This window comes from Chinchilla lanigera, unplaced genomic scaffold (assembly GCF_000276665.1).
Source record: "Chinchilla lanigera isolate Chin_1 unplaced genomic scaffold, ChiLan1.0 scaffold00127, whole genome shotgun sequence".
Taxonomy (NCBI): domain Eukaryota; kingdom Metazoa; phylum Chordata; class Mammalia; order Rodentia; family Chinchillidae; genus Chinchilla; species Chinchilla lanigera.
In genome coordinates, this window is record NW_004955528.1 from 3,974,269 (window position 1) to 3,999,747 (window position 25,479).

At 56.9% G+C, this 25,479-nt stretch overlaps 1 protein-coding gene across 1 annotated transcript in view; it reads right to left on the reverse strand.

Annotated features, from left to right (window-relative positions):
• Window positions 1–25,479, reverse strand: part of Phactr3 (phosphatase and actin regulator 3) — a 147,328-nt gene that overhangs the window by 79,975 nt on the left and 41,874 nt on the right. The window contains exons 2-3 of the mRNA XM_005410046.2: window positions 8,777–8,938; window positions 6,411–6,488 (exon numbers count right to left, since the gene is read on the reverse strand). Of these exons, the coding sequence (XP_005410103.1) occupies window positions 6,411–6,488; window positions 8,777–8,933 (235 nt within the window). The 5' untranslated portion in view covers window positions 8,934–8,938. The remainder of the gene's footprint in view (window positions 1–6,410; window positions 6,489–8,776; window positions 8,939–25,479) is intronic.

The window sequence follows — 25,479 nt, forward strand, 5'->3', positions numbered from 1 at the left end:
CCACGCACCCTCTTACTCTGCCCCTGCAGGCGCCTGGACGCTGCCCGCCCGCCCATCCCCTGGACAGGTCCCTCTGCGGCCCCCCGCAGCCCCTCCTGTCTCCCAGCTTCTGTCCCTGGGACCTTGGTGGGTTGCACACGAGAGTGGCTTCCCCAGTTCGTGGTTCCCTCCTGCTCCCCCCTGTGGACGGCCAGGTGGCTGCTGGAGGACAGGCATGTGGAGCGGGGCCAGCGCCAGCCCAGACAGGTGGCCACAGCGCTGCCTGGCAGGTGCCCTGAGGTGCTGGGCCGGTGTGTTTCGTGACATTATTGTGGCAGTGGATAGCACTTAACCTCTGCGCCAGCAGAGCACCATCAGTCACACAGGAAGCAACAGGGCACTGACCGGCCCTGCAAGGTAGAGGCCACTAAGACGCCATCCTTGCCCCTGGGTTGCTGACATTCTGAGCTCACAGAGATGACCACTGCGGCATCTGAGACCAAGAATGAAGGGGCAGAGCATAGCTGGTCTCCGGGTCCAGCTTTTCCAGGACGGGTGACACCGAGGCTCCCGGACAGGTATAAAGAGGGGCTGTCGCGGCCGCTGAGGGTCAGGCTCACCCAAGTGAATCCTCCACAGCAAGGACCTACACGCTCTCCCACAACCATGGGACAGTGTGGGTGCCCGCCTGCCCTGACCTTGCCCCCGACCCTGCCTCCCTGCAAGGAGTGAGAGACTGATTTGCTTCACAGTCAAGGTTTCCCTTTGCCCAGGTCAGCTTCGACCCCTGCCTGCTGTCCTGCACCTTCCAAGTGTCCCTCTCACTGCCCGCCATGTTCCACCTGGACAAGAAACACGTGGCCTCCCTCTCATGCATCCCACCAGCAAAGGCGTCTGGATCCCCATTTCCTCATCTATAAGCTGGGGATGATGAGCCGGGCCTGGTAGTGCACACTTGTGATCCCAGCACTCTAGTAGGCCGAGGCAGGAGGACCTCAAGTTCAAGTCTACCCTAGGCAACTCAATGGCCTAGGAAGACCCTGTCTCAAAATTTAGAAAGGGGCTGGAGACACAGTTCACTGGGAAAGTTCTGGGTTCAATTCCCAGTACCATACATACATGTGTGCGTCCCCCCTACACACACTCACATACATACACACACACACACACACACACACACACGGGGGAGCAACGTTACTTGCAATGCTACGGCATTCTGGTGAGAATTAAGTGAGTTAACGGAGCGGGTCTGGAGCAGCGTAAGTGTTCCGTGCGTGCTGTCATGGTGCTGCTGAGATGATGGTTTCTGACCAGCGGAAAGATGACAAGGTGGCCTGGCACGGCCAGAGCCTGTGTGCAGCCAGCAAGCTCAGCTCAGGGAAGGGTAGTTTCCACCCTTAACAGCGCCCTTCCCACACCCAGGACACTCGCCGGGTCTTCCCTATGATGCCCAGGGACTGAGCTTGGTGCTGCCTCCCCTCGGGCTGCTGGGGACAGGGGAGAAGGCCAACCCTGCCAGGAGTCTGGGGATCCACACACAGACCCAGCTCATCTGAGAGGCGCATTGCCTGCCCGGGGTCTGGACAAGGCCTCTTCCCACAAAGAAGCAGCTGCACACCCCCTGGCCTTGGAGGCCGCATGCTATTCGTTCATGCTGTGATTCTGCCCCAGGTTCTTATCTCCACAAACCCTGTATTAAGAAGGTTTATTAAGAAGCACCCAGCTTTGGGGCTGTAGGCAAACAGGTCCTGGACCACATTCAAAATGGTCTCTGTGGCCAGCCCAGCTCTAGACCGGGCAAAGACCCCGACGCAGCCCGGAACTCAGCCACTCAGCAGGCCTAGGTATCTTGAAGCTCGAAACGTGAGAGCCGGCACGCTGTGGCGGGTGGGCGGGTGCGGGCCCTCTCACCTGGCCTGAGGAGGGAGCTGCCCACTGCCTACGCTGTCTACCCCCAGCCTGAGGGCCCACCGCTGCTCTTAATAACAACTGCTTCTCCGCCAGCATCATCACGGCGCGCACGAGAGTCAGGCGCAGGGTTCTCCCGCAAGGCCCCGCACCCACCTGCAGGCCGAGGGTCTACCTGGGTTTGCAGCTGAGTAGCCTCGCATGGCTTTTTGAGCTGCGCTCGAAGCTGCAGCTCAGAATCATGCTCGATGAGAAGTTACAGTTCCCAAAATAGCCTTGGCAGGGCTGTTGCTAGGAAACGCTGGCTGGGGCCTGGGCGGGGTCTCATGGCCTGTTTCTCTCACTGTAGGGTCAGTGGCCTCCCTCCGGGCCTCTTGTCCACTGCCCTCATCCTCTGAGGGCTGCAGAGGGAGTGTAGCACAGCACGCCTGTGTCACTGCGAGAGGGACAGGACTGCACACACACATGCACGTGTGTACCGCACGCAGTGTGTACAGCCCCTGTGCCCCTGCCGCGTGGAAACCACACAGACTGGACTTGTCACTGCAGTTTCCCCGCAGCTGCTTGACTCCCAGGTCCCTGGACACAGCACCAGGGCAATAACGCTCTCTGGTTTAAATATGACGGCAAATGAAATCCTTTCAATTATTTAAGAAACGCTAGGTTGATACGCACGGGGACCCTGGGCAAAGCCATCCAGGGATGGGAACAGTGCAGAGACGCACGCAGCCGCCGGCCTTGCCTAGCTTGCTGGCAGGGGACCCGATCGAGGGGCCGGGGGTGGCCCGTGCCCTGCACGCCCAGGGCCGGGCTCTGCTCCTCTGGGTCACAGGGGTCTCAGAGGAGGGGACAGAGCAGGGATGTGAGCGGGTGCCTCTGAAGCCAGGGCCGCGGTGCAGGCAGCTCAGTGAGGGTGACCGGCCACACGGGGGCGCCCGCGGCTGCAGACTGGCCTCATTTCCGGAGAAGGCTGCGCTGAGGCCTGATTCCCTAAGGCAGGCCGCCTGGGGAGGCTCACGGTCACCACCCGCAGGTGCCCAGCCCCAGCAGGGGTCAGCCCTTACTCCCCACGCCCAGTGGGCCACGGCCCGCGGAGCTCCCCGAATCAGGAAGGGGCAGCTGTAACACCTGTCGGAGGGATGGCCCCATGAACAGGGCGGGGCAGGGGCTGACTTCAAGGTGCAGGGGAACCATGACCCAGAGCCCAAGTCCACATTTCCTCAGGTCTTCTGACTGCGGGTGGACTCAAGGGAGTTCGTGCACAGCAGAGAACCGCTGCACAGGCCCCCACCTGAGAAGCCGGTCCCTTCCAGAGGTAAGCCTCGTGGCCCCTTCCTTCCTGCCTCGGCCCACACTGGCCTTGCTCATGGACTGCAGAAACCCCAGGCCCGAGGGCAGCCTAGGCCCCACTGGCTACGCTGTCTACCCCCAGCCTTGCATGGCTTTTTGAGCTGTGCTCAAAAAGTGGCCACACTGGCCTGTGTCACCCCAGCCCGGGGCAGGGAAGCAGAAGGCAGCTCAAGCCTCAGCCTCGCTCCCCGCCCACCAGCTCCCTCAACCTCGCCCACCACTGGAGCGCCCTTCACCTGCCCCCGGGGCCTGCTCCCCTCCACCCCTGGGGCCTCCCATCTACTGCGCCCTGGGCCGGAAGTTGGTCCTCACTTCCTGGATCTGTCCCTGCGGGAAGGTGGAATCAGCTGACAAGCTCACCACATACTGGTGCTGAGGCAGGGCCCCCCCTCAGAGTGGCTCAGCAAGGGGTTGTTTTGTTTTGATTTTTGTTAAGCTCTCAGCTGCAGCTCAGCGGTCCAGCGCTCACCTAGCATGCGGGAGGCGCTGAGTCCCATCCCCAGCACCAGAAAAAAAAAGTCCCAGAGATCCCAATGTGCAGCAGACTGTGGAAACCAGGCTGTGTGTTCCGCCTGCCGCTTGGCTCCCCCACATCTCCCAGACCCCAATCCGCCAAGCTCCCTCACATGATCTTAGGGTGCTGTGTGGCCCTCGTCACAGCCCCACCTTCACCTTCCCTGTGATTCTGCTCGGTTTGTGGGGTTGCGTAAGGCCCGTGCCCTCCAGGAGTGCGCATTCGGGGAGAACAGCCTTCCGCTCGCCGAATCCTCAGCCGCTAACGCAGACGCTGCACACAGTGGGCACTCAGTAGAACTCCGCTGTGTCAGCTAGTGGGTGCAAGCTCGGCTCTCCAGCACAGAGCCTGCCGCGGGCCGCTCTGGCTCCTGGCTCCTGGTTGCTCAGCAGCAGAAGAGCAATGCCAGGGTGGGGCAGGCACGCCGCAGCCTGAGCACCCATGCCAGCTTAACGCCTGCTCGTGCAGCCAGGGCTAAGGGTGGAGTTTACCTCTATAAATGCTTGGGGAGAAAGAACAAAAGACAAGTAGTACTTCCTGTCGCATGAAGGTCTTTGAAATTCAAATATCTGTATAGATAAATAAAGTTCTGCTCACACAGCCCTGCGTGCTCATTATGCAGAGCCCGTGGTTGCTACGCCCCGTAACAGCAGCCAGGAGTGGCCTGACTGGCTGCACACCCGTCCTGGGCTTTTCCTTCCAAACTCAGGCAGGAGTTTAAGCCCCTAGGTCAGGTTAGTGGTACTAAGGGGGTGGAAATTTAATCCATGGGGTCCAGAGGGGGGAATCTAGGGGGTGACAAGGACTAGACGAGGCCATCAGGGTGGAGCCCCACGACTGAGTAAGAAAAGGGCATGAGTGCAGGCAGACACACGGACAGGGACAGGCTCGCTCCCTGCCTCGCCAGCCACGTCAGAGCCTGGGACTCGGCCAGCAGGAAGGCCATGGCCAGCATGGAGCCCATGACGGCACTGCGCCCTTGAACCTCCACGTCCGTGAGCTAGGTCGCCCTCTTCTCTGTGTAAGTTAGCCCACCGCGCGTGTTTCTTTATGACAATGAAAAGCTGACTACGCAGAACCCCCAAAGCCTGACTGTTTGCTATCTATCTACCTTGGTAGCCACGGGCGGCCAGCCTGTCACCCACAGCAGTGCCCTAAGCCAGCAAGCACGTGGTAGCCCCAGCAGGTACACAAAGGGTAGAAAGGAAGGCCCACCGCAACACGATGCCAGCTCCCGCTGCCCGCCTGGCACCAGCCCGACACTGACCCCTGAGCCTCTGTTCTGATGGCACTCAACAAAATTACCTTACAAAAAGAGTTGAAAAAAGCCAAACCACACTCCTGGCAGCTTTCCTTTTCAGTCATTCAAACTATCGCTTCATTTTTTGGACAGTAATCAGATCTACATGCTTACTTCCTCCTTAGTCATCAAAAATAACATTTTCAGGTGGGCTCTAGCACCATTTCCGTTTCCCTTTCCTGCTCCCGAAGATTGGAAAAAAAGCTTGCCGGCAGCATAATCAAAATGCCAGGGTTGGGCACACTTGAGTCCTACTGAAATTAAAATAACTCAGATGTGTATTTCAGCAATGATATTCCACACATCCAAGTCGGGACAGTGTCACATGCCCAGACGCCCCGGGACCTCGGGCCAAGCTGCCGTCTGCGGGGAACACCTTTCTTGTGGTACTAAAAGTTGCCCATGGAGGTTCCCCTCCTCTTGAAGGTAAGGGAGCGAAACGAGGGCAGAGGCCTTGGGCTGCAGCTGGGTTTATGAGCTATGGCCTGGGCATCCACAATCTGAGTGCATTGACTTTTGTGAGTCTCCACACTTGGGCCACACTGCGAAGATGCCAGGACTACTTAGCTGCAGACAGCACGGGAGCTGATGTTTCTGACAGGCGCAGGCGACCGGCCCTGCAAGGCCAGACGCCACAAATCGGAGCTCGGTCCAGCTCCAGAGACTCCTAAGGGGCAGTGCGGTTTTATAAAACCCCCTGAGCAAGATTTAAGACCTCCGAGAACCAGCACGTGGAGGGTCGGTGTCAGGACCCGAGTCCGGCGCCCCACAGTGACCGGGGTCCATAGCAGGAACAGGAGGGCGCTGCCCGTTAACTGTGCTAGTGACAACGACCAGCCGCAGGCCCGCAGACAGGGCCGTGGGCACCGAGACCAGACTTGTTACTGCAGACGGGACCAGGGTCTGTCCCTGTCCCCACACCCCCTGCTTGTAACCTGCGCCCCAAGGACGAGGTGCAAAGCCCGGGCTGTCACGGGAGTGCTGGGAATTATTGCTGGCAGAAGTCAAATTAATTTTCCCGAAACTTAAGCCTCAAACATACACCACTGCCACCACCTTAGAGGAAGGCGGAAGCGCAGGCTGTCGGACGCGCCCTGGAAAGAGCGGCGCTCAGTGCCCACAAGGGGGCGCCCTGACCCTCGCCGATGGACACTGCTGCTGGGGCTCCTGGCTCGGGCTGGGCATGTTTCCCGCCCGGGAGGCTGCGAAGTGTCCCTTCTCATATGTCCTGTCCCATACCCGGCCACAGGACACCTCTGATTCCGTCCCATCCTCTGATGGGCGCCCCGGGCTCTGTGAGCCATCCAGCTGGCATGGCCAGCACACGCCCCTGCCCCCCACCCCGTGGGCCCCACTTACCCTGCTCCATCACCTCCAGCAGCCCCTGCTTGATGAGCTCCTCCCGGCCTTGCCTGCCGGCCATCTTCCGCTCCAGCGCTGCGGACAAGGACACGCAGGTGAGTCTGGGCCGCGCACCCGGGCAGAGGCCTCCGTGGGGGCGGGCGGGGCACCGCTGCTCTGGCAGATCCAAGCTCGGCCACTCAGCGGTCTGCTAAGCCGTGAGCATTGAAACAGCAAAGCAAAGCGGGTTCGTGGGTGCGTAAAGCGACCGCTGTGTGATTTACTCCACACGGACCTGCGGGCAGAGCAGCCTCCTCCCAGCTGCTCCTGACCCTTCCTAGCCGGCACCGAGAAGCCCCGGCTGCGTCCTCCTCTGCCCCCGGGGCTGAGGATACCTCCCTGAGGCTCTGTGAGCCTTCCCTCACTGCTCCCTACCTCCCCGTGTTCTGTGCATGTCTCCCCCGGAAGGGCTCCGCCGACCGCAGGTCTGCGGCACCCACAAGTCACGGAATGGACAGTGTACCCAGCTGCCCAAATCGAATCAATCCCTCCTTCAGAGTAGCACTTCCTGCCCTCCCTCCCCACAGGCAGTGCTCCTGAGCTCACAGTCCGCTTCTCTCGCCCCCGTTGTGTGCAGGTGAACCCGTTTCCAAATGCAAAGCTGCCGAACACCTTGAGGTCTCCTTGAGGAGCACAGTGCCTGCTCTGAAGGCAGCACCCCAAAGCCACCCACTCTCCCAGATGCCCCGGACGCACAGGGCCACCCAGCCTCCTGAGCACAGACCGGGTGGAGGAGGCAGCCGCCACACGGAGGAAGGGGCGATCATTAATTTATTCAGAGGCATTTGCTGAACACCTGCTACACGGCCCATGCAGTTAGGTGCCAGGGAGCCACTGGGGCAGGGCCTGGCCCTCCCCGCTTCCTGCCTGGCACACAGGAGGCACCTACAAGGTCCTCAATAATGAGCTTAATTTGTTTTCATTCTTGCCAAAGAGAGTTTGTCAGTCGATTTCTTGAGTGCTTAGGAAATTTCATGGAGTGTGCACCGAAGTGTGAGGCGAACCTGCGGCTGTCGCAGACCCACCCCCAACCTCAGGGCCGGCTGCGGGCACAGGCTTCATCTCGGCTGTCCCCGAGGCCCCGGAGTCTGCGACTCTTCAGAGCTGGGAGGAAATGGGGCCCTGGGGCCCACAGAAGCAGCAGCCGGAGACAGGTCCTTCCTGGCCTGTCCCCAAGGACCCGGACTAATTCCACAGGTCCCGCACTTGCTAATTGCTCTCAGCCACAGCTAACGGAGAAGGGGCCCAGCAGTGAGGCCCAGGCCCCGAGAGGCTCAGCTCCTCCCAGGTTTGCTCCTTGGGGTGCCCTGCCTTCCCGGAGCCCAGGGCCTCGAGCAGAGCCACCCAGGTCTCCAGCGCTCAGACCTGGGCGGGTCCTGCTCTCAGCCTGCTTCCCCGTCCCCCAGGGGGCAGGGCCACGTGAGATCGCTGTCCCTGCAGCAAGGGGCACGTGTGCCAGATGCCCCCAGCATCTTCTGCCTCACACTCGCTGTCGTGGCCTCTTGCATTGTGGTCGCCTCCTGGCGCCCACCCGGCACAGGGTGTGGTCTCACGGCACACTTCCCGCGGTGGATTCCGAGGAGGCAGGGGCACTGGGGCCGCTTGGCGCAACCCGACTTCCCACAGAGCCGGCACTGGCAGAGTGTGAAGACGCAGCCTCCGGAGTGGGTGTGGACCCTCTGGACTCTCGGGTGGGAGCATGGGGACCTGTGGACCCAGATGGAGCGAGGCCAGGGGAGCAGGCTGTGTGTCTGTCATCCCGGAGAAGGAGCCGTGACTCTCAGGATCTACCCAGTTTGCCCTTAGGAGTAGTGAGAGCTAGGCCAGCTACAGCCACGCTCCTGCGGGGGGACCCGGCCCCTTCCTCAGCAGAGTGAGTTCTGTGTGTGTGAGGCTGGGGGCCGTGGTTTTCTCTTGTGAGCTGAGTGCTTGCTGCTCAGTAGGTGGTTGAGTGAGATTGCTACAGACTCAGTATCACAGCCCAGCCTGGCCCTGCGCTGTCAGAGCCTGTGAGAGCAAGGGCAGGGGACGTGTGTGTCTTCGGGCCTGGGCAGAAGGATGCTATGCAGAGCTCGGCCCTGAGCCGGTCCCACCTGGGTGGGTCCTGGAGGCTCCAGGGCCTCTGCCACTCCTGCGTTCTGGGCCCCGATGTGACCCTCGGCGTGGGTCGTGCTGGTGCTGTGAGCAGCCCAGCCACGTGGGGGAGGTGACCTGAGCGTGGCTGAGCGCCCCGGTCCTCAGAGTGCTCAGAGAGGCCCGCCCTCCCCGCAGCACTGCGCATGTCCGGGCCTCAGCCGCCCTCCCCTCCCGCGAGGGGAGCTCACCTGACGTCGTCTGCTTCAGTTTTTCGTTTTTCTTTTTCCTCCATTTCCAGGGCTTGAAGATCCTGCCCAGGGTGGCCAGCTTGCTGTTCCTCCTCACGGGGGGAGTTCGGATCCCTGAGACCAGATACTCGGCTCGCACAGCGGGGGTTCGGTCCATCTCATCTGCAGGAGGAGAGCCGAGGGCGGGCCGAGGGTGACCACCGAGCTACCTGGCTGCCAGGGCCCGGCGAGCCTCTCCCTCATCCGGGGGGCCATGGTGGCTCCCCAGAGCCTGGAGCTGAGGAGGGTCCTCAGAGCGGGGTGCGCTCTGGGGGCTCCTGCTGACCAGGGTGTGCACACGGGCAGGCCCAGCTTGGGAAGCCCTGCATGGAGACCCACCCTCTGCAGCCTCTCATTGCTCGGGTAGGTGGCCTCACCCAGCTCTGCCTCCCCGCGGGGATTCAAGGAGTTTCTAATTCCTGGGTCCCTACCCCAGGACCTTGGCTCATGCGACGCCTGCTCTGCATCCACTCTGCTCTTCTTCCTAGTTTTTCTGTCTTGCAAAAGTCTACTCAGCTGACTGTTCCCTCCTCCAGGAAGCCAGGCCTTTTGCAGGCCATTTGTGTGGGCACCCTGGGCGCCGCCCAGCTGTGAAAGGGCAAGAGCAGGCCTGGCGCCGCTGCAGACCCCAGCGTGGGGCCTGCTGTCTGAGGGCCCAGCGAGCAGCTGCAGAGGAGTCAGCCCAGGAGCGGACAGAGGGGGAGGCTGCCTCAGTTGCCTCCGAGCGGGACAAGCGAGGCCCGCACTGTGGGACGCACACAGTGTCCTGGGGCTACCGGCCGTACTGCGCCTTGGGGAAAAGCCCAGTGGCCCCGTGGCCCCCAGTGGGGGACCGGCTGAGGAGCTGTCCTTCCTCCCACCAACCCAGGTGACGGTGTGAAGAGGGACAAAGCAAGGGCGGGAGAGAGGCCTGGGGGAAGCTGCAGGACGTGCGGCTCATGCAGGGCCGCGGTCACGCACAGGGGCGAGTGGTGTGCGCACGGGTGCGGGCAGGTGTGCGCACGGAAAACTCTGCCGCTTCCGCCCGGAGAACACGGAGCAGCGCTAACGGGCTGCGAGGGCAGGGAGACGCGTATTTTCCCGTGCACTATTTTATAGCTTATGACGCGTCCTTCCGCGGCAGTAAGGCCCGGATGCAGCTTCCGGGGTCTCTGGGTGGGAGGTGGCTGGCTAGGTCCCCTCCCCCACGCACCCGCCCACACTCCAACCCCACGCCCAGGAGTTTAGTCCACCTCACCTCCTCCCGGAGAAGGGGCCGTGACCCTGGTCTCTAGTGACCCCTGAGCCACAGCAAGACCCCGAGAGGCCAGAGGAGCAGAGCTGCACAGGAGCCGACAGGAGGCCACTGCAGCCCAAGGGCCAGCAGCCTGTGACGCAGGACGCTCAGACCCAGGGAAGGGGCTCTGTTTCTCATGTCCCTGCCCAAGCGACCCCCGGGCCACCACCGGCCCTACAGGCCCATCCTGGGAGGAGCGGGTGTGGCAGCATCCGGGTGTCCGCAGGGCAGGGCCTCGTGCCCAGGGACAGTGGGCCTTGGCCAGCAGCTCCTGGGAGCCCCACGAGGAGTGGCCACCGGAGGGCTGCCCCACAAGGGCCACTGTGCCTCTCTGAGCCTCCATTTCCTCCTCTGTGAGCTGGAGGGCGTGGCCAGCCCCCACAGTAGGACCGCAAGACTCACGGAGACACAGGGTGACCACGGGCTGGCCTGGAAACGGCAGCCCACAGCACAACACGGGACTTACTGACAGTACGTGAGGTCCGTGTACAACAATATCTACGTCCAGGCCTTATGGTCACTTGGATATGCAAACCAGGTGGGGATGGGTAACTTTCAGAAACAGTGTCATTAAGATAACTTATGTTACATCAGTAATGCCACGGCATTATGCAGTGAGCACGGCTCAAGGCTGTGCATTATCTTATATTACCCTCACGACAGATCTGTGAGCTACAGTTTGTGTCCATTCCACAGGTGAGCAAACTGAGGTATAGCACCGTTAGCCATTTTCACCAGCCACAGAACTACCAATCCTGGTGGCTGCTATGACCTCCTGAGACCCCCTGCGCTATGTCCAGGGAGACCATAAATTACCCCCCCCCCCCCCCCCGACAACGGCATGGGGGATAACATCAAGATAGGGCACGACTCTAGTCACCCGTGAATGTGTTACTTATTCCAGTCCCACCGGGGCCAGGGAGGCAGCACCATGGGAAAGCCCTCCCACTGGGCAAGCCCGCTCTGCAAACCACTGCAGAAGCTGTTTCCCTTCTAGGCTCCTTCCTGCAAGGGTTAGAGACCTCACGTACAGCGGTACCTGCATGTTCATGCCCACAGCAGCACAACTCACAAAAGCAAAATCTCAGAAGCAGTCTGTGCATTCATCAGCAGATGAACAGATAAAGCAAACGTGTTTTCTCACAGTGGAGTACTACTTGGCCATAAAGAAGGATACACGGGAGTCACCGTAGGATGACAGATGCACCTGGAGATGTCAAGTGCAATAAATCAGACACTGAAGTATAAACTTCACACCGTCTCTCTTGTATGAGAAACCCAAAGCATAAGTAATTTGAAGAACAAAATAAAGGATAGATGGTAGGAAACAGAGCTAGATCTTTTGCAAATGTGGAAGGGACCTAGAGATGGATGAGAGGGGGGGGAGGGCAGGGGAAGTGAGAAGAGTGAGGCGTAGAGTCTGTCCGTGCAGCGGCTCCCCAGGACGGATGCAAGCACTGCGTACCGCAAACACGCGTTAATGGAAGCATTAATAATAAAGTCACCGCGCTGCCGTGCTCCACGTGTCTTCCAGGGTGGCCCAGCGCCCAGCGCCCGGCGCCCAGCCAGCCACGGGCCCCGCCTGCTGTCACCGCCCCGAGCTCCGCTGTGTGCCCAGGGCGCAGACAGCCCCTCCTCCCAGAGCCTGCCGTGCTGCTTCGCTCCCGCTCCTTTCCTCCTCCACCCACGGGTGCCAGATGGGAGCGGAACTGCCAGTCCCCACGGCCGCAGGAAGCCGCTCTCCTGGAAACCTTGGCTTGGCAGGACGAGGATGGGCGGGTCCCCAAGCCCTCCGGCCTGTGTGAGGATGCGGATGACGGCCCAGCCTGCGAGATGACAGGGCACGATCCCGCTTTATTCAAGCACGCCTTGCTCCGGCGTGCAGGCTCTGGGGCTGTCACAGTGAACCGCCGCAGCAAGGTGAGGGTCATCAGGAGTCTGAGGAAGGGGGTCTGAGCATTGCAGCAGCATCAGGGGCGGCTAGGTCCCCACCAGAGACACAGAGTGGGCTCCAGCGGCCGCATGCATGGCCTGAGATTCCTAGCAGCCAGGGCGAAAAGGAGCAGCACACGGAAAAATCTACACACCAGAGCCCAAAACCGGCTCTGTTTACCTCCTACTTCACCCCGCCCCTGGGCAAGCCGCCGCGTCTGCATGCCAGATTCCCGCACTGGCTCTGCCTGGTGCGGTGTGATCCCAGCACCGCGCCCCAGACCCGGCTGCCGCTCTTCCCTGCCCCAGGGCCAGGCCGCTGAGTCTCCGCCACCAGAGAGCAGGAGGGTTAAGTCGCTGCTGTGCCACTGGGGAAGGAGGCGAGGGCTCCGTCATAAGCACTGGGGCCCCGAGGACTCTCCTTCCCACAGCGGAGATTCCAGGCGGTGCAGAGAAATTAGCAGGTCCCCATTAGCGGGTCCCCCCCAGCCTCCCAGGAGCAGTGGTGCTAAGTGCCAGGGACACCTCTGCACCTCTCAGGCATTAGCAGCTCATTACTGAGACACTTTCCCACATGTGGCAGCCGCTGAGGATGCGCATGCCACTCCATGCGCGGCCTCCTGAGGCTCCCAGTGACGGCTGTGGCGGGCCCCACCCTGCTGACCCTGGAGCCCCGCAGCCGTCCTTGGACGACCCCGACTGCCCCCAGCCCCCTCTCAGACACAGGCTGGCCCTTCCACGGATCCCACAGACCAGGAAGTGGGCGCTGTTCTGGCCGATGCCGCTGAAGCCCTGTGCTGATTTCCACGCCTGGGGCACGGTGCATCCTTTAGTCACATGACCGCTCATCTGAACTCCGATCATCCTCAGCTGTCACACGGGGTTCACCGCCTTTGACAGCGGAGCTAAGTTCGCTCCGCGAGAACAGGCACTGCGCCCCTCTTATCCCTGAGCCCCCCATGCTGGCCCCCAGCACTCAAGACTGTCCAAATGCACGTGTGCGTGCCCGAGAATCCGGGCGCGGGGCTGCACACACTGGCACCACTCTCAGCCGGCATCGTGTGACTGCACTGCCTACTCCTTAGTGACCTCGGGCGTTCCTGCTCCCTCACCGCCTACCCGTAAGCTCTCCGCGCCGTCCCCTTCACCTCCTGGGGACATGACCCCTAACCACCGGGGAAGGAGAAGCCCGGGCACCCTTGCTATGGCCGAATGGTGACCCCTGAGCGACAACGGGGCTCCTTGCACTGGGTGATGCTGAAACATGACTTTTCTCCTGGCTCGATTCACCCACTCATTCATTTGTTCACAAAATCATTCATCAGACACTGCTTATTTGGGGGTGTCCTGTGTGCTGCGATTGCTCTGAGTTCAATACAAAAAGAAAGCCATCCACTGCCTCCCTCCGGGGCTGGGGATCTAGCTCAGCGGCACAGCGCCTGCCTGGCAAACGCAAGGTTGTGAGTTCGATTCCTGGTACTGGAAAACAAAAACAAAAACAAAAACAAAAAAAACCAGTCTCCCCGCACGCAAAGCTCACACCTTCTCGGAGGGGGAAAAAGTACGGCAGCGTTCACCTGCAGATGGACATGCGCTGTGAGAGCGGAAGACGGAAGGCGGGGTGTGGATCCAGGGGGTGTGGCCCCGACTTCTCGGGCGGCTTTGTTTGGCTGGTTTGGTTTCGGTTTTTGTTACTAGTACGTGTTTGCCGTACATGGCGATTACAGTTACCGTGCGGAGCTGGTACTCCCGTGTGGCGTCTTGATTTTCCTTTTATCTCCTCCACTTCCCTTTCCTTCCGCTCCTTCCGACTCTTGGGCCCATTTTGTTTACAAACTCTTCCTCTATTTCCAGTTTTTTCCCTTTAATTCTTCTTCGTCGTCATCGCCCCCATTGTTCCTTTTCCCCTTTGCAGATCTCCCTATTTCCTATTATCTTGCTTTTATTTTGCTTTTTATTTATAATTTTGGTTTCTCATCTAAGAGAAACCACGCAGTCTTTAAGCTTGTGTGTCTGATTTATTTCGCTTAATCGTGTGGCCTCAGGGTGCATCTGTTCTCCTAGGAAAGACTCACGTTTCCCCTCCTTTATGGCAGGGTAGGGCTCCACTGTGCGTATATATCACATTCTCTGTGTCCATTCACCTGTGGATGGGCGTCTAGGCCACTTCTGAGGTTTAGCTGTGATCAGTTACGCTGCTATAAGCATGAGTATGTGTGGATCCCTGTAATACGACAACTCTAACTCTCGGGAAGGTTCCTACAAGGGCAATAGCTGGGTCCAGTGGCATTTTTACTTTTAGTTTTTTGGTGAATCTCCATGCTGATCTCTGCCGTGGTTGTACTAGTTTGCAGCCCTCCAACGATGCAGAAGCGTTCCTTTTTCCCTGCGGCCTCGCCTGCGTTTGCTGTTGCTTGGCTTCTTGATGATGGCCATTCCTTCTGGGGTGAGATGGGCTCTCCGTGTTGTAATTTGAATTTCTAAGGCCAGCGATTCTACTTCCTTGCTGAGCCCTTCCTGGCCCTGACCCCCGAATCCGTCTGCAGTACTCACTGACATTGTCTTGGAACAAACGCAGCACTGGGTCTGGGGACCCTCCTGCCCCCGGACCCGCTGGCCACAGAGGAAGGTAAGGTGCACAGGAAGGATGGGACCGGCTGCAGGAGCAGCGGCTCTTCCTCGGGAAAGGCTGTTGGGGTGTGCGGAAATAGGGGTGGTATTTGGGTTGGGCACTAAAATCTGAGTCGGAGTTAAATTAAAGGTGCAGATTCACCAAAGTATGGCAGCGGGGAGTGTTTGCGGGGTGAAGAGTGAAGCCAGTCTTTGCGGTTCAAAGGCCCGGGAAAATGTTTGTGTATAACATGGGGATCTACACAGAGGAGCCCCCTTCCATTGCACCAGTTAGTGACACCACACCCACACAGACGCACGGACACGAAAACACCATCTATTGTCAGCAGCACTGCCAAAGATACCTGGGAGGATGGGGTCCCTAAATGAAAACTTTCATCAATGACATACTTGTAAGTGAGCAGTCCCTAGGGCTCCTGATTTCCCGACCTGGGCTGTGCACCTGAACTCGAGAACCTGTGAGCTGGACTTCACGGTGTGTGGAATGAAGGAGACAAAGCTGAACTTGGGGAGGGGGCAGGGCCTGGTCAAGAGGACCTGTGTCTCGGGACAGGGGACATCGCTGAGGGGCGTGGCTCAAGTCAGCCTCATGGTGAGGCCATGTAGAAAGGAATCTTACTGGAGACAGCAGGCCCTGGTGGAACAGAGCTAAAGGCCGCAGGCGGGAGGAGACACCGCCCTTGCGGGACAGCCTCGAAAGTGAGGCTGCTGTAATAGCCGTGTCGATGAGCACCTGCTGTATGACAGGCAGCGTCTGCGGCACTAACACGAATTAGCTCCTTCCCTTGCACGACCCCAGAGGGCAGCGCTATTTTTATCACTCATCAATACATGAGGAAAACAGGCACTGATGTGAAACAACTCTTCAGGTCACAGCGGTGGGGGACAGAGTGGGATCAAAGAGACAGAGTCGGGCCATCGGGGTCACAAGACGCCGCTGTCAGGGAGGAGGGTGGAGGAGGAGAGGGCTGCGAGGGTGAACCATGAAAGCAGCTCACAAATCCTGCGAAGCAACCAGGGGCAAAAGACCCAGCGCCCGGGGCCAGGCAGCAAGGCGGGTGGCTGGACAGCCCGCCTCAAAACAAAGGCCGGGTGTTTTAATAGAACAGTGCCCAGCATGGGCCTGAACCTCCAAAACCAAATTCTAAAAATGGCTTTCATATTTCCCTGATGGAAGACTCCTGGGAAATTCTCAACCAACGATTGAACAGCACAGCATTTCAGGTAGGCTGAGCCTAGGAACACGGAGGGCCACCCCCACCACGGCTCAGAGAGGGGTGCAGTGCTCAGGCTGCACAGAAGGGACTGGCTGCGGGAGAGCCCAGGGAAAGGGCCCAGACACCCAGAAACGTTCACAGTTCTCCCCTCTGGTCCTCTGCGGGCTTTGCTACAGCTCTGCGAGCGTGTCCATTGGAACCCGTGATCCACTGCAGCACGTGGGAGGGCAGCAGGGCTGTTTTTGAGTATGGGGCGAACAGAACTCCAGGGACTCCGCGTGTTCAGCGCCCAGCGCAGGGCCAAGACCACAGGCTACACGGACAAACAAGCAAACAAATACATGAATGAACGAAAGACACACAGCCTAGAACACAAGGACTAAAGTAGAGGGAGAAGCGGGCTGCTGGCCAGTGGGGCCCTGCAGCCTTGTCTGTGCCCCTCGGTATGAGGGAACCACAGTTCCCAGGCAGCCCCAGGCCTTCTTCAGCGCCACGGTCCTCTCAGACGTCATCTCTGTCCTTCCCCGGGCTGTGGGTGGAGATGCTGGGCAGAGAGAAGGACAGAGCAGGCTAAGCTCCATAGGGAACGTCCAGCCCACCCGCAAACACTCAGGAACTGATGCCCAAGGGGAGGCCACCAGATTCCGGGGTGTTCACTCCAGGTCAACAGCTGGAGGACTCGGGGCTACGTCGTCAGCCCCATTTTATACTTGGGAAGTGAAGGCTCTGGGCAGGTACACAATGTTCAAGTTTAGGGCTGCAGAGTCAGTACGCGGCAGGGAAGGCGTTGTGCGCGGATTCTGCAAAGCACCACTTGATGGTAGGGGAGTAAAGGCTCGGAGAAGCAATCTTGGCCAATGCTTAAGCCAGCTTTTCCTAAACAGATCAGTCAGGTACCCTGGATCAACTCAGACAGCAATAACCCCGCAAAAACTGCCAAATGGAATCTGAGTGATAAGCCCAGGATGAAGCAGTTTCAGTGTGTTCTTGTTAGGTGGTGTTAATGACTATTTATTTTAGGGAAATGCAAAGCTTTCTCCCAGTATCTGTATTCCAACGCTAACAGGGTCCTCTAAGATCTTACCGGAAGTTGGGCCTCAGCGTTCCCCAAGTCACGGAGCCCCCTGCAGCTGTCCAATCCCCCACCCAGCACTGGGGCTGAAACGAGGACCAGACAAATAGGCATCATTGATGCCTCTGACACCAGTGGAAAATCAAGACGTTACTGAAGCAGCCTTTTTTTTTTTTTTTTTTGCCCATGTGTATTGTGGAAAAAAACAGCGCATCTGACTAGAAAGCCCATCTGTTTCGTATCAACCCATAATTTTGCCAATGGTCGCTGGTGCCTGGCAGGCAGATGGCCAGTTCTCCAAGCAAAAATCAGCTCCGCTCTGTGAATCAGTGGATCTGGAAGCGCCTGTGGAGTCTGCAGGCATGGTGGGGTCGGGAAGCAGGAAGGGACCGGAAAAGGGGCTCTGCTGTTAGCGTGTCATCCTTTTTGTTGTTGGGTTTCGGAGGTTGCTTCTGTCTCAGAACAGAGTAAATTCTTTTCTGGGTTGTTTTGTTTTGTTCTGTTTTTCTTCCGGTACCAGGAATCGAACTCTCGACCTTGCGCTTGCCAGGCAGGCGCTGTGCCGCTGAGCTAAATCTCCAGCGCCTCAGAGTAAATTCTTATAGAAATTCTCCTGCAAAAAGCCACCTTTATTTTTGTAAGGGCTACAAACTCCTTTTAGAGGAGTAAAACTCATGCCTTACAGAGTGCAGAGAAAAATGAGCATTTCAGAGGAAATATAAAATAACACATCAGGACCCTTTAGCACTGCGGTGTAAGCTTAGACAAGTCATGATCAGAGTCCCAAGTCTGGCTTCCAAGCCCGACTTTCTAAAACCAAAGTGTAAGGGAAGATTCCTGTACAGTGCACAAGGACAAGAGAAGTTAAAACTCAGGTATTCTTCAGAGGAATGAAATAATTTCCATACTGGGAAGACTGAGCCAAAAGATTTCTGTTTGGAAAATGTGTCCTGCCCTCACTCTGCATCTGTCAGGGATCAGCAAACATCTGCAAAGGGACAGATGGAAAAAAATTCTGAGGCTCTGCAGGCCACATGGTCTCCACTGCAGCCACTGAGCTTAGCAACTGGAGCAGCAAAGCGGCCAGGGATAGGTTCAGTGGGCGTGGCTGCGCTTCAATAAAGCTTTATTGACAGAACCCAGAGGTGAGCTGCTTGGTCCATGAGCTTGACAACCCTTGGCCTAAGCAACCCCTTTGGAAATGTTTTCACTGGCAAAGTACCACTGGGTGCTTCTCCCCAAGAAGAGGGGAGACAGATGGTTTCGAGTCCTGATTCTTACCTTTACTTGCATTTCTCAGCCCTGGGCTTAGACTCTAAAGCCCGCCAACCCCAGCAAAGAGTCTTGCGTCTCTTTTCTGCTTAACAGCACAGTGGCTTTTAGGGTACAACACAGAACACCAACCCTGACCCAGGATTCTGGGCTCCGCTTTCTTCAGTGTTCCTTTGTATTTATCACTTCTCTGCCTCTCATTCATTAAGCCCCGCCCTCCGGCTGCCACCCGTGCCATCTCGGGAGGCACCCCTTTTCCCGATGAGCTCCTCTCACCCCACATGGTCCCACCCTCTGCACTGAACTGTTAGTTTTCCTGTCGCTGTATTTCCCACCATAGCCTTCAGCATAAGTTACAGTTAGTTCTTGACTTTTGTGCTTATTATTTTCGTATCCATGTTGGCTACTTCGCCGTAAGAGCAGAGACCAATTATGCCCCCTACCGTTGCCTCTGGGAGCCCTTGACGGAGCCCGGGAGGGCCCAGTGAGGGCTTGCTAAGCATCTGAGCACCAAAAGGAAGTGAGCTGAGAGTGTCCTGTGCCCAGCTGCACAGCCCCTGCCTGTGGAAACTAGTCCAGGCACTCGCGAAATGTCAGGTCCCACCGGAGCAGATCATGATCGTAAGCAATGACCAAGTTTGCTGTTCCTTTTTTTTTTGTTTTTTTTCTTCCGGTACCGGGGATCGAACTCACGATCTTGCGCTTGCCGCGCAGGCGCTGTGCCGCTGAGCTAAATCCCCAGCCCCAGCTGTTTCTTGACTAGAGAGTCTGGGTCCACACCACACACTGTTCAAAGAAGAAAGCTTCCCGAAAGCAGAGGTGTCATATTTCATGGCTGGAGGTGCCTGTGTAAGGCTGTCTGTTGCCCTTGCCCAAGGCCCCATGATTCCCAGGGCCCTCAGTGACCTCCCTGTGGTCACACCACGCCCCCACTGACTACTGAAACCCTTCCAAAGGCAAATCTCTACCGTGTCCTCATATTCTCCAGCTTCTCCCATCTCTCGGAGCCTCTGTAGCTTCCTGAAGCTCATCCCCACCTCCGGATCTCAGATTAGCAGCCCCAAGGAAGGGCCCCCCACCTTGTCACTCTTCACCCGAGTACAGTGATACTGTACTCCGGGCGCCCACACCACTCCAGAACTCTCAGCACTGCATCTCCTCCCTGTGGCACACTTAGCTCCCTGGCTTGGGGCTGTCTCTCCCTTGGGAGTGACCTCATCCACCCCAGGGACCCGACATAGACTTTAGAAGGCTTCAGCGGAGGCATTCAGGAGTGGAAGAAGCTTTCAGATAGAGACCAAGACACGCACTGCAGTCAGAAAAAGGATGGGGCTCCCGACTCCAGCAGGGATTTGTGGAAAAGTGACATCTGAGGCCTCTTGAAAAATCAGTAGGAGTGAAGCAAGCTATAATAATGGGAACAGAGGTAATCCTCCCTGTAAGGATGTGCCACGTTTTGTTAATCCACTCACCTGTTGACGGCCATCTGTGTTGCTGGCACATCCATGACGGCTACCAGGAAGTGCCGCTTTGAACATTCAGGTACAGGTTTCCTCTTAATACATACTTCCCACATTTTTAGGTCTATATATATATTGCTGGGACATATGAATCTGATTTAAAAATATAATGAATGTTTAAAAAACTTTTTAAAAAAATTATTACAGTAGCCGGGGTTATAGCTCAGGGGCACAAGCGCCTGCCTGGCAAGTGCGAGGTCCTGAGTTCAATCCCCTGTACCAAAAAAAATAAAAAAATTATTACAGTAAAAGAAATATTGCCGTTAATCCCCTTCAAAATACTCCCCTGCTTTGAACACACTGACCCGTCATTCTTGCCAAATCTGAGGTAGTTCCGGAAGTCTCCTCTGCTTTCCTTAGTTACACCCTGGTGGCTGCCTCAATGTCCGGAATCAACTCAAAACGTTTCCCTTTTGTGTCTTCTTGACTTTGGATGCATGGTGCCTGGTCTGGTAGACGAGCGCAGCAGATGAGAATACACCTTAACATGTTTATCTGTCTGCCTCTCTGCCGCATGGCACTCGGCATCAACATGCACCATATTTTTTTTTATCATGCCTCATAAAGACACTCACAAAAGAAGGCATCCAGAACTGCTTCAGAAAGTGGCAGGAACTGTGGGATGTGTGTGTCCAAAGCAGAGGAGAGCATTTTTAGAGAGTTTAATGGCAATGTGACTTTAATTGTCATAATTTTTTAATTTAAATGCTCACCATATATTTTGATCACACCTCATATGGTATTGCTATGCTGAACTTTCTGAGGAACTGGCAAACTTTTATGGCTACAGTGTTTTCCACTCGCACCAGGAACAAAGTACTGACACGCGCCTCAGTGCGGACAAACCTTGAAAACATGATGCTAAGAGAAAAACCAATCGCGAAAGACACAAATTGCATGAGTCCATTTCTATGAAATGTCCAGGAGGGGCAAATCCATGCAAAAAGAAAGTAGATCAGTAGCTTCCAGGCTGGGTGAAGGGGGAGCCTGAGGCACCCCTTGGGTGTGAGGAAATGCTCTGGAATAGGCACAGGTCATTGCTACAAGGCCATGTGAGTGGACCAAGTGCTACCACCCTGCATGCGTCACTTGTCAAACATCCTGGGCTAGCTGCTGTGCTCACCCCTTGTATTACTGCGTTTCACCTCCACACCACCAGCAGTGAGTGCCCCATTCGGGTGGGAAAATCGAGTCTAATGGGGAGAAGCCCAAGGTCATCCAGCATCCAGGTGGCCCAGCAAGGGCTCAAACCCAGGTATGGCCAATTCCTAGATTCAAGCCTGCCTCCTCTGTCACTCTTCCTCCACAGGATGGAAGATCTCTGAGGGGAAGAAACTGTACCCCTGATGACCTTGCAGTCTGCAAGTCCCCTCTGAGCTCTAGCACAGGGGGCTCTGACCACAGGCCTAACAAACACACAGCATCAGACAGGAAGTACGAGTGGAAGTGGGCAGAGCCCGTGTGCCCTTCAGTGAGGAAGGGACACATAAAATGCAGGGTGTCCGTGCAGTGGAACATTACTCAGCCACTGAAGTGAGGGGAACACAGACCCCTGCTAGGCACGGATGCACCGTGCAGTGTGTTTAGTGAGGGACGCCAGGTGCAAATGGCCATGGGTTCTACGAGATGCCCCAGAGACGGAAGCTAGAGGGTGAAGGTCAGAACCTGGCAGAAGGGAGGGTGGTGGGAACCGCAGACTTTCCTTCTGCGTGATGAAATCTGGGATTAGATCATGCTGACAGCTGCGCAGCACTGCGGAGGAACTCAGTGCCACTGGGCTGTGCCTTTTATCTTTCAGATTAAGAATTTGATCAAAAGGTGCCATAAAATGAAAAGGCAGGGTCCAATGTAGGGACGGGTGTCTGCAATATATTCAGCAGACACGGTCCAGTCTCCAGAATCCAGAGAGAGCTGGGGGTGGAGCTCGGCGGCGGAGCACGTGCACAGCACGCGTGAGGCACGCTCGCAGGGACACGCCCACCCGAGCTCACACCCTCCCGGGTGACCCTTCCCTGGGCTCACAGATGGCAGCCAGTGACGGTAACGCACAGCCAAGTCCCACAAGGCCAGGTGAGGTGTGGGGAAGGGAGAAGCTGCTGAGAGCCATAGCGGGGCAGGACCAAGCCCTGGACGAGAGGACACTGCTGGGGTGAGAAGGCTGAGCCAGGAAGCTGTGCCCAACTCTTTCCCTTCAAAACAAAATGCATGTGCAAAACCACTTGACCAAGTCTGCGTGGGACACTCCCACGCACATCTTTCCCCAAAATTCTGCACTGTCCAGCGTCTCACCTGCGTCTCCATCAGGAGCTGTCAGACACAGATGACCAAGGGTGGGGCCAGGAAGCTCGTGGGGTGGGGAGAAGTCCCCAGGGCCCTGCAGCCTCCCACCCTGGGGGGCCCACAGCAGAGCATCACAGTGTGCACAACCTGGCGAGTGCTTCAGGCAAACTCCGAGGAGGACAACGAGGCCAGGAGCCGCAGGGTCCCGCCTCCCCACTTGGATGCCTGTCACAGTCATCCCCCTCAAGCTGCCTCCAGAAACATGAAAAGTCTTTGATCACAAGTCCCAGCCCAGCGAGCGAGCCCCACGTGGTGGTGTAGATGCTCTGTTGGAACAGAGTCCCCGGGGACCGCGAGGGTCTGGCTCAGAAATTGTTTCCTTCCTCATCCATTAAAGAAACGAAGTTAAAGCAGAGAGCTGGAGCCCTGTCAGCAGGCTGCAGTGAGCACGGCAAGGACTCGTGACAGGATCCTGCCCCCGAGGCGCCCCTGACCTCCAGACATCGGGGCACTGGGCAGCTCCCCACCCGGCTGGCCGCGCTCAGGCTGCCCACAGCTGTGCCCAGGATGCGCTAAGTGATCGTAAGTGGAGGTGGCGGGGACATTGGGAGGCTCACCCAGCCCTGCTGGGAATGCAGAGCGGGTGCCCACATGCAGAGGCCGCTGCTACTCCAACGGTTAAAGCCGGAGTGAGTATCGGACAACCCCGATCCTAAGAGCAGGTGTCTCCACAAAACCTGGTAGAAGACACTCGTAGTGGCTCCACCCATAACAGCCAAATATCCATCAATGGATGACTGTAAATAAAACAGTCTATCCACTCAATGAACTGTTACTGGAACAAAAACAGCCAGCAGGGATGCATGCTACAACACGGTGAATCTGAAAACAGGACACTAAGTAAAATGACCCAGTCATAAAAGACTGCATGTAGTGTGATCTATTTATATGAAATGTCCAGAACAGATTAGCCTCTAAGACAGGAAGCAGGTCAGTGGTGACCCAGCTATGCCTGGCCCTCAGCAGCCAGAGCAGACAGAGTGAATGGAAGTTCTGATCATGAGCTACAAGTCCATCCAGCCCTCAGAGCCTCAGTCTCCTGACCTCTGTAAATGGGGAGAAACTCGTCCCCCTGCCAGGTAGTTGTGAGAATGACATGAGCTGATGCTGATTTAGCATGACGCCTGGCATGTGGCAGGATTTAATAAACAAGAGCTGCAGCCTCACCCTCATCCTCGGTGTGTCTCAGCACCTGGGTGTATCACAGCACCTGCTGCCCAGTAGGAACTTAGTAAATATTTGCCCAATGAGTGAAGGTACTGCAGAGATCCTCAGCAAAAGCACAAAATTTTCAAAGGCCTTGAGAAAAGCAAACAGTTTTCAACAGAATTGATATTTCCTTCCAAAACTGAAAGACAGCATGAATAAAAAGCCAGGGGTCCCTCTGGCACCTGTAAGGATTACGTTAGGAGAAGGGGCTGCGGTGGTAAGAATTCTTAAATTCTTTTGCATGCTCTGGAGAGAAATGCACAGCAAACAAAATCTGGAGAAGCCTTGGACCAAAAGAAATGTGGAGAGCTGTGTGCAATTCCGCTCACCACCAGAGGACTGTCGCAGGAGAGCCCGGGCTGCGTGCGGAACTTCGGCCCGAATGCGCAGACCTGAGGGATCCTGAGTCCTGCAGCAGCTGCGCAGCGGTGCAATCAGCTGTCCAGCTCTGTCCACCTCTGGTGGGGTCCTACGGAGACAGATCGACTGGACAATACCCAGCATGTGCCCAGGAAACAGAGGAGACAGGAATGGAGACAAATAAGCTGTGTGGACTCCGACTGCCTGTTTTCATCAGCCTGTGAGCCCCTGGGGTGGTCGTGGGTGCTGGGTACGCAGCGTGGCCCTCCAGAGGCCAGCAGACCATGTTGTGGGGCTCCGACCCCTTTGCTTGGGCCACCCAAAGAAACCGAGGCCTCTGGGCCTCGATGTGTTGGCCTCCGTGGGTGATGCTGCTATGGCCTCAGACATTGAACTTGCCAAGGGTAACTTGGCCCTAGTCTTCCCGCTCATTTTGCAGGAGAGGCCCGCAGTCTGCACTCTCAGCAGCCTCCTGGGAGACAGAGGGAAGCGATGCGAAACCAGGAGACAGCACAGGCCCTGTTCTCAAGGCCTGGCAACCTCATCTGGAAAACAAAATGCAACCAGCAGGCATAGGGACAACGTGGAGGAAGCTGGGCTCCAGCCCGGAGCAGGGTGTGGGGGGTGCTCTTTCTTCCCAGCCGTGGGCCCTAGGACTTCCCCAGGGTCCTTATCCATGAAACCCAGTAGCAGTGACATTAGCATTAGTTACACCTATGACAAAACTAGAAAAGGAACCGGCCACTAAAATACACTTGGGAGAGCCCAGTGTCTACCCCGCAAACCTCCCAAATCCCCTGAGAGAGGAGGCTCAGCTGGAGACGGCAGGTTTCATGCCGCCCTTTCTCTGGAAGAAGGTGAGCTAAAGGGCTATGGCTGTATCCTGCAGGCTAAAAGTACAGGGTCCTTTCAAAATATACAGAATTTGGCAAACTTGAAACCATCTCAGAAAGAAAATCAGAAGGTATGAAGTCCCCTTTAAGAATAAACTGTGAACAGGAGAAAGTGAATTTCACCCCAGTGGGCCTTCCATTAGCCTGACAGCCCCAGGGGAGGTGCATTACTAATTTATTCATTTGCTGCTCTGGCAGGGCTGTAAACTCATTTATTTTAAACACACACACACACACACACACACACACACACACACACACACACACACATCATGGTCCCATACTTTCACACATGAAGTTTTCATAAGACCTGGCAGCTCTTACTGAGAGAAGGAAGGACTCCCGGGAGGGCTGGTGCCACACCAAAGGGCAGAGATGATTTGTAGTAACAGCACGAGACCAGTGGTCCTAGGCCAACGGGGATGACCTGGCCATCAACACTGCTCACCACGCATGACAGAAATGGGCTGCTTCCCTGCAAGGCTGAACTATCATTCTTTTCAAAACACAGAGCCACATAACGTTCAGATGTGCATATTCCTTAAGGATTGAATTTAACTTACGTGAGACTGGATCATTTGAAACTGCCAACACCTCTGACTGCCACTGACCTACAAAATGGCAACTTTCTGTAAGATCAGCTCACTGCAGTGGACCCTCCAGTCACGACCGGCCTCACACATGAACAACCTGGGTTATGACTGGAATTTCAGGTTTAACCTATGACCAGAGTCTTGAGTTAGGACCCAAATGCAGGCCGCTTGTGAGGTTGTAAACAAAGACTCAAGATGCTGGGAAAGCATGTGTAAGTGTACACAGGCGTTAGGCTGAGCCCTGATGCGCAAGTGTGTCGATGTGATTTCAGTCAGTGTTGTACATACTCACTATGATTACGGCATCAAAATGGGCCCCAAAGAGACAGAAGGGAAGGGGAGAGGAGGG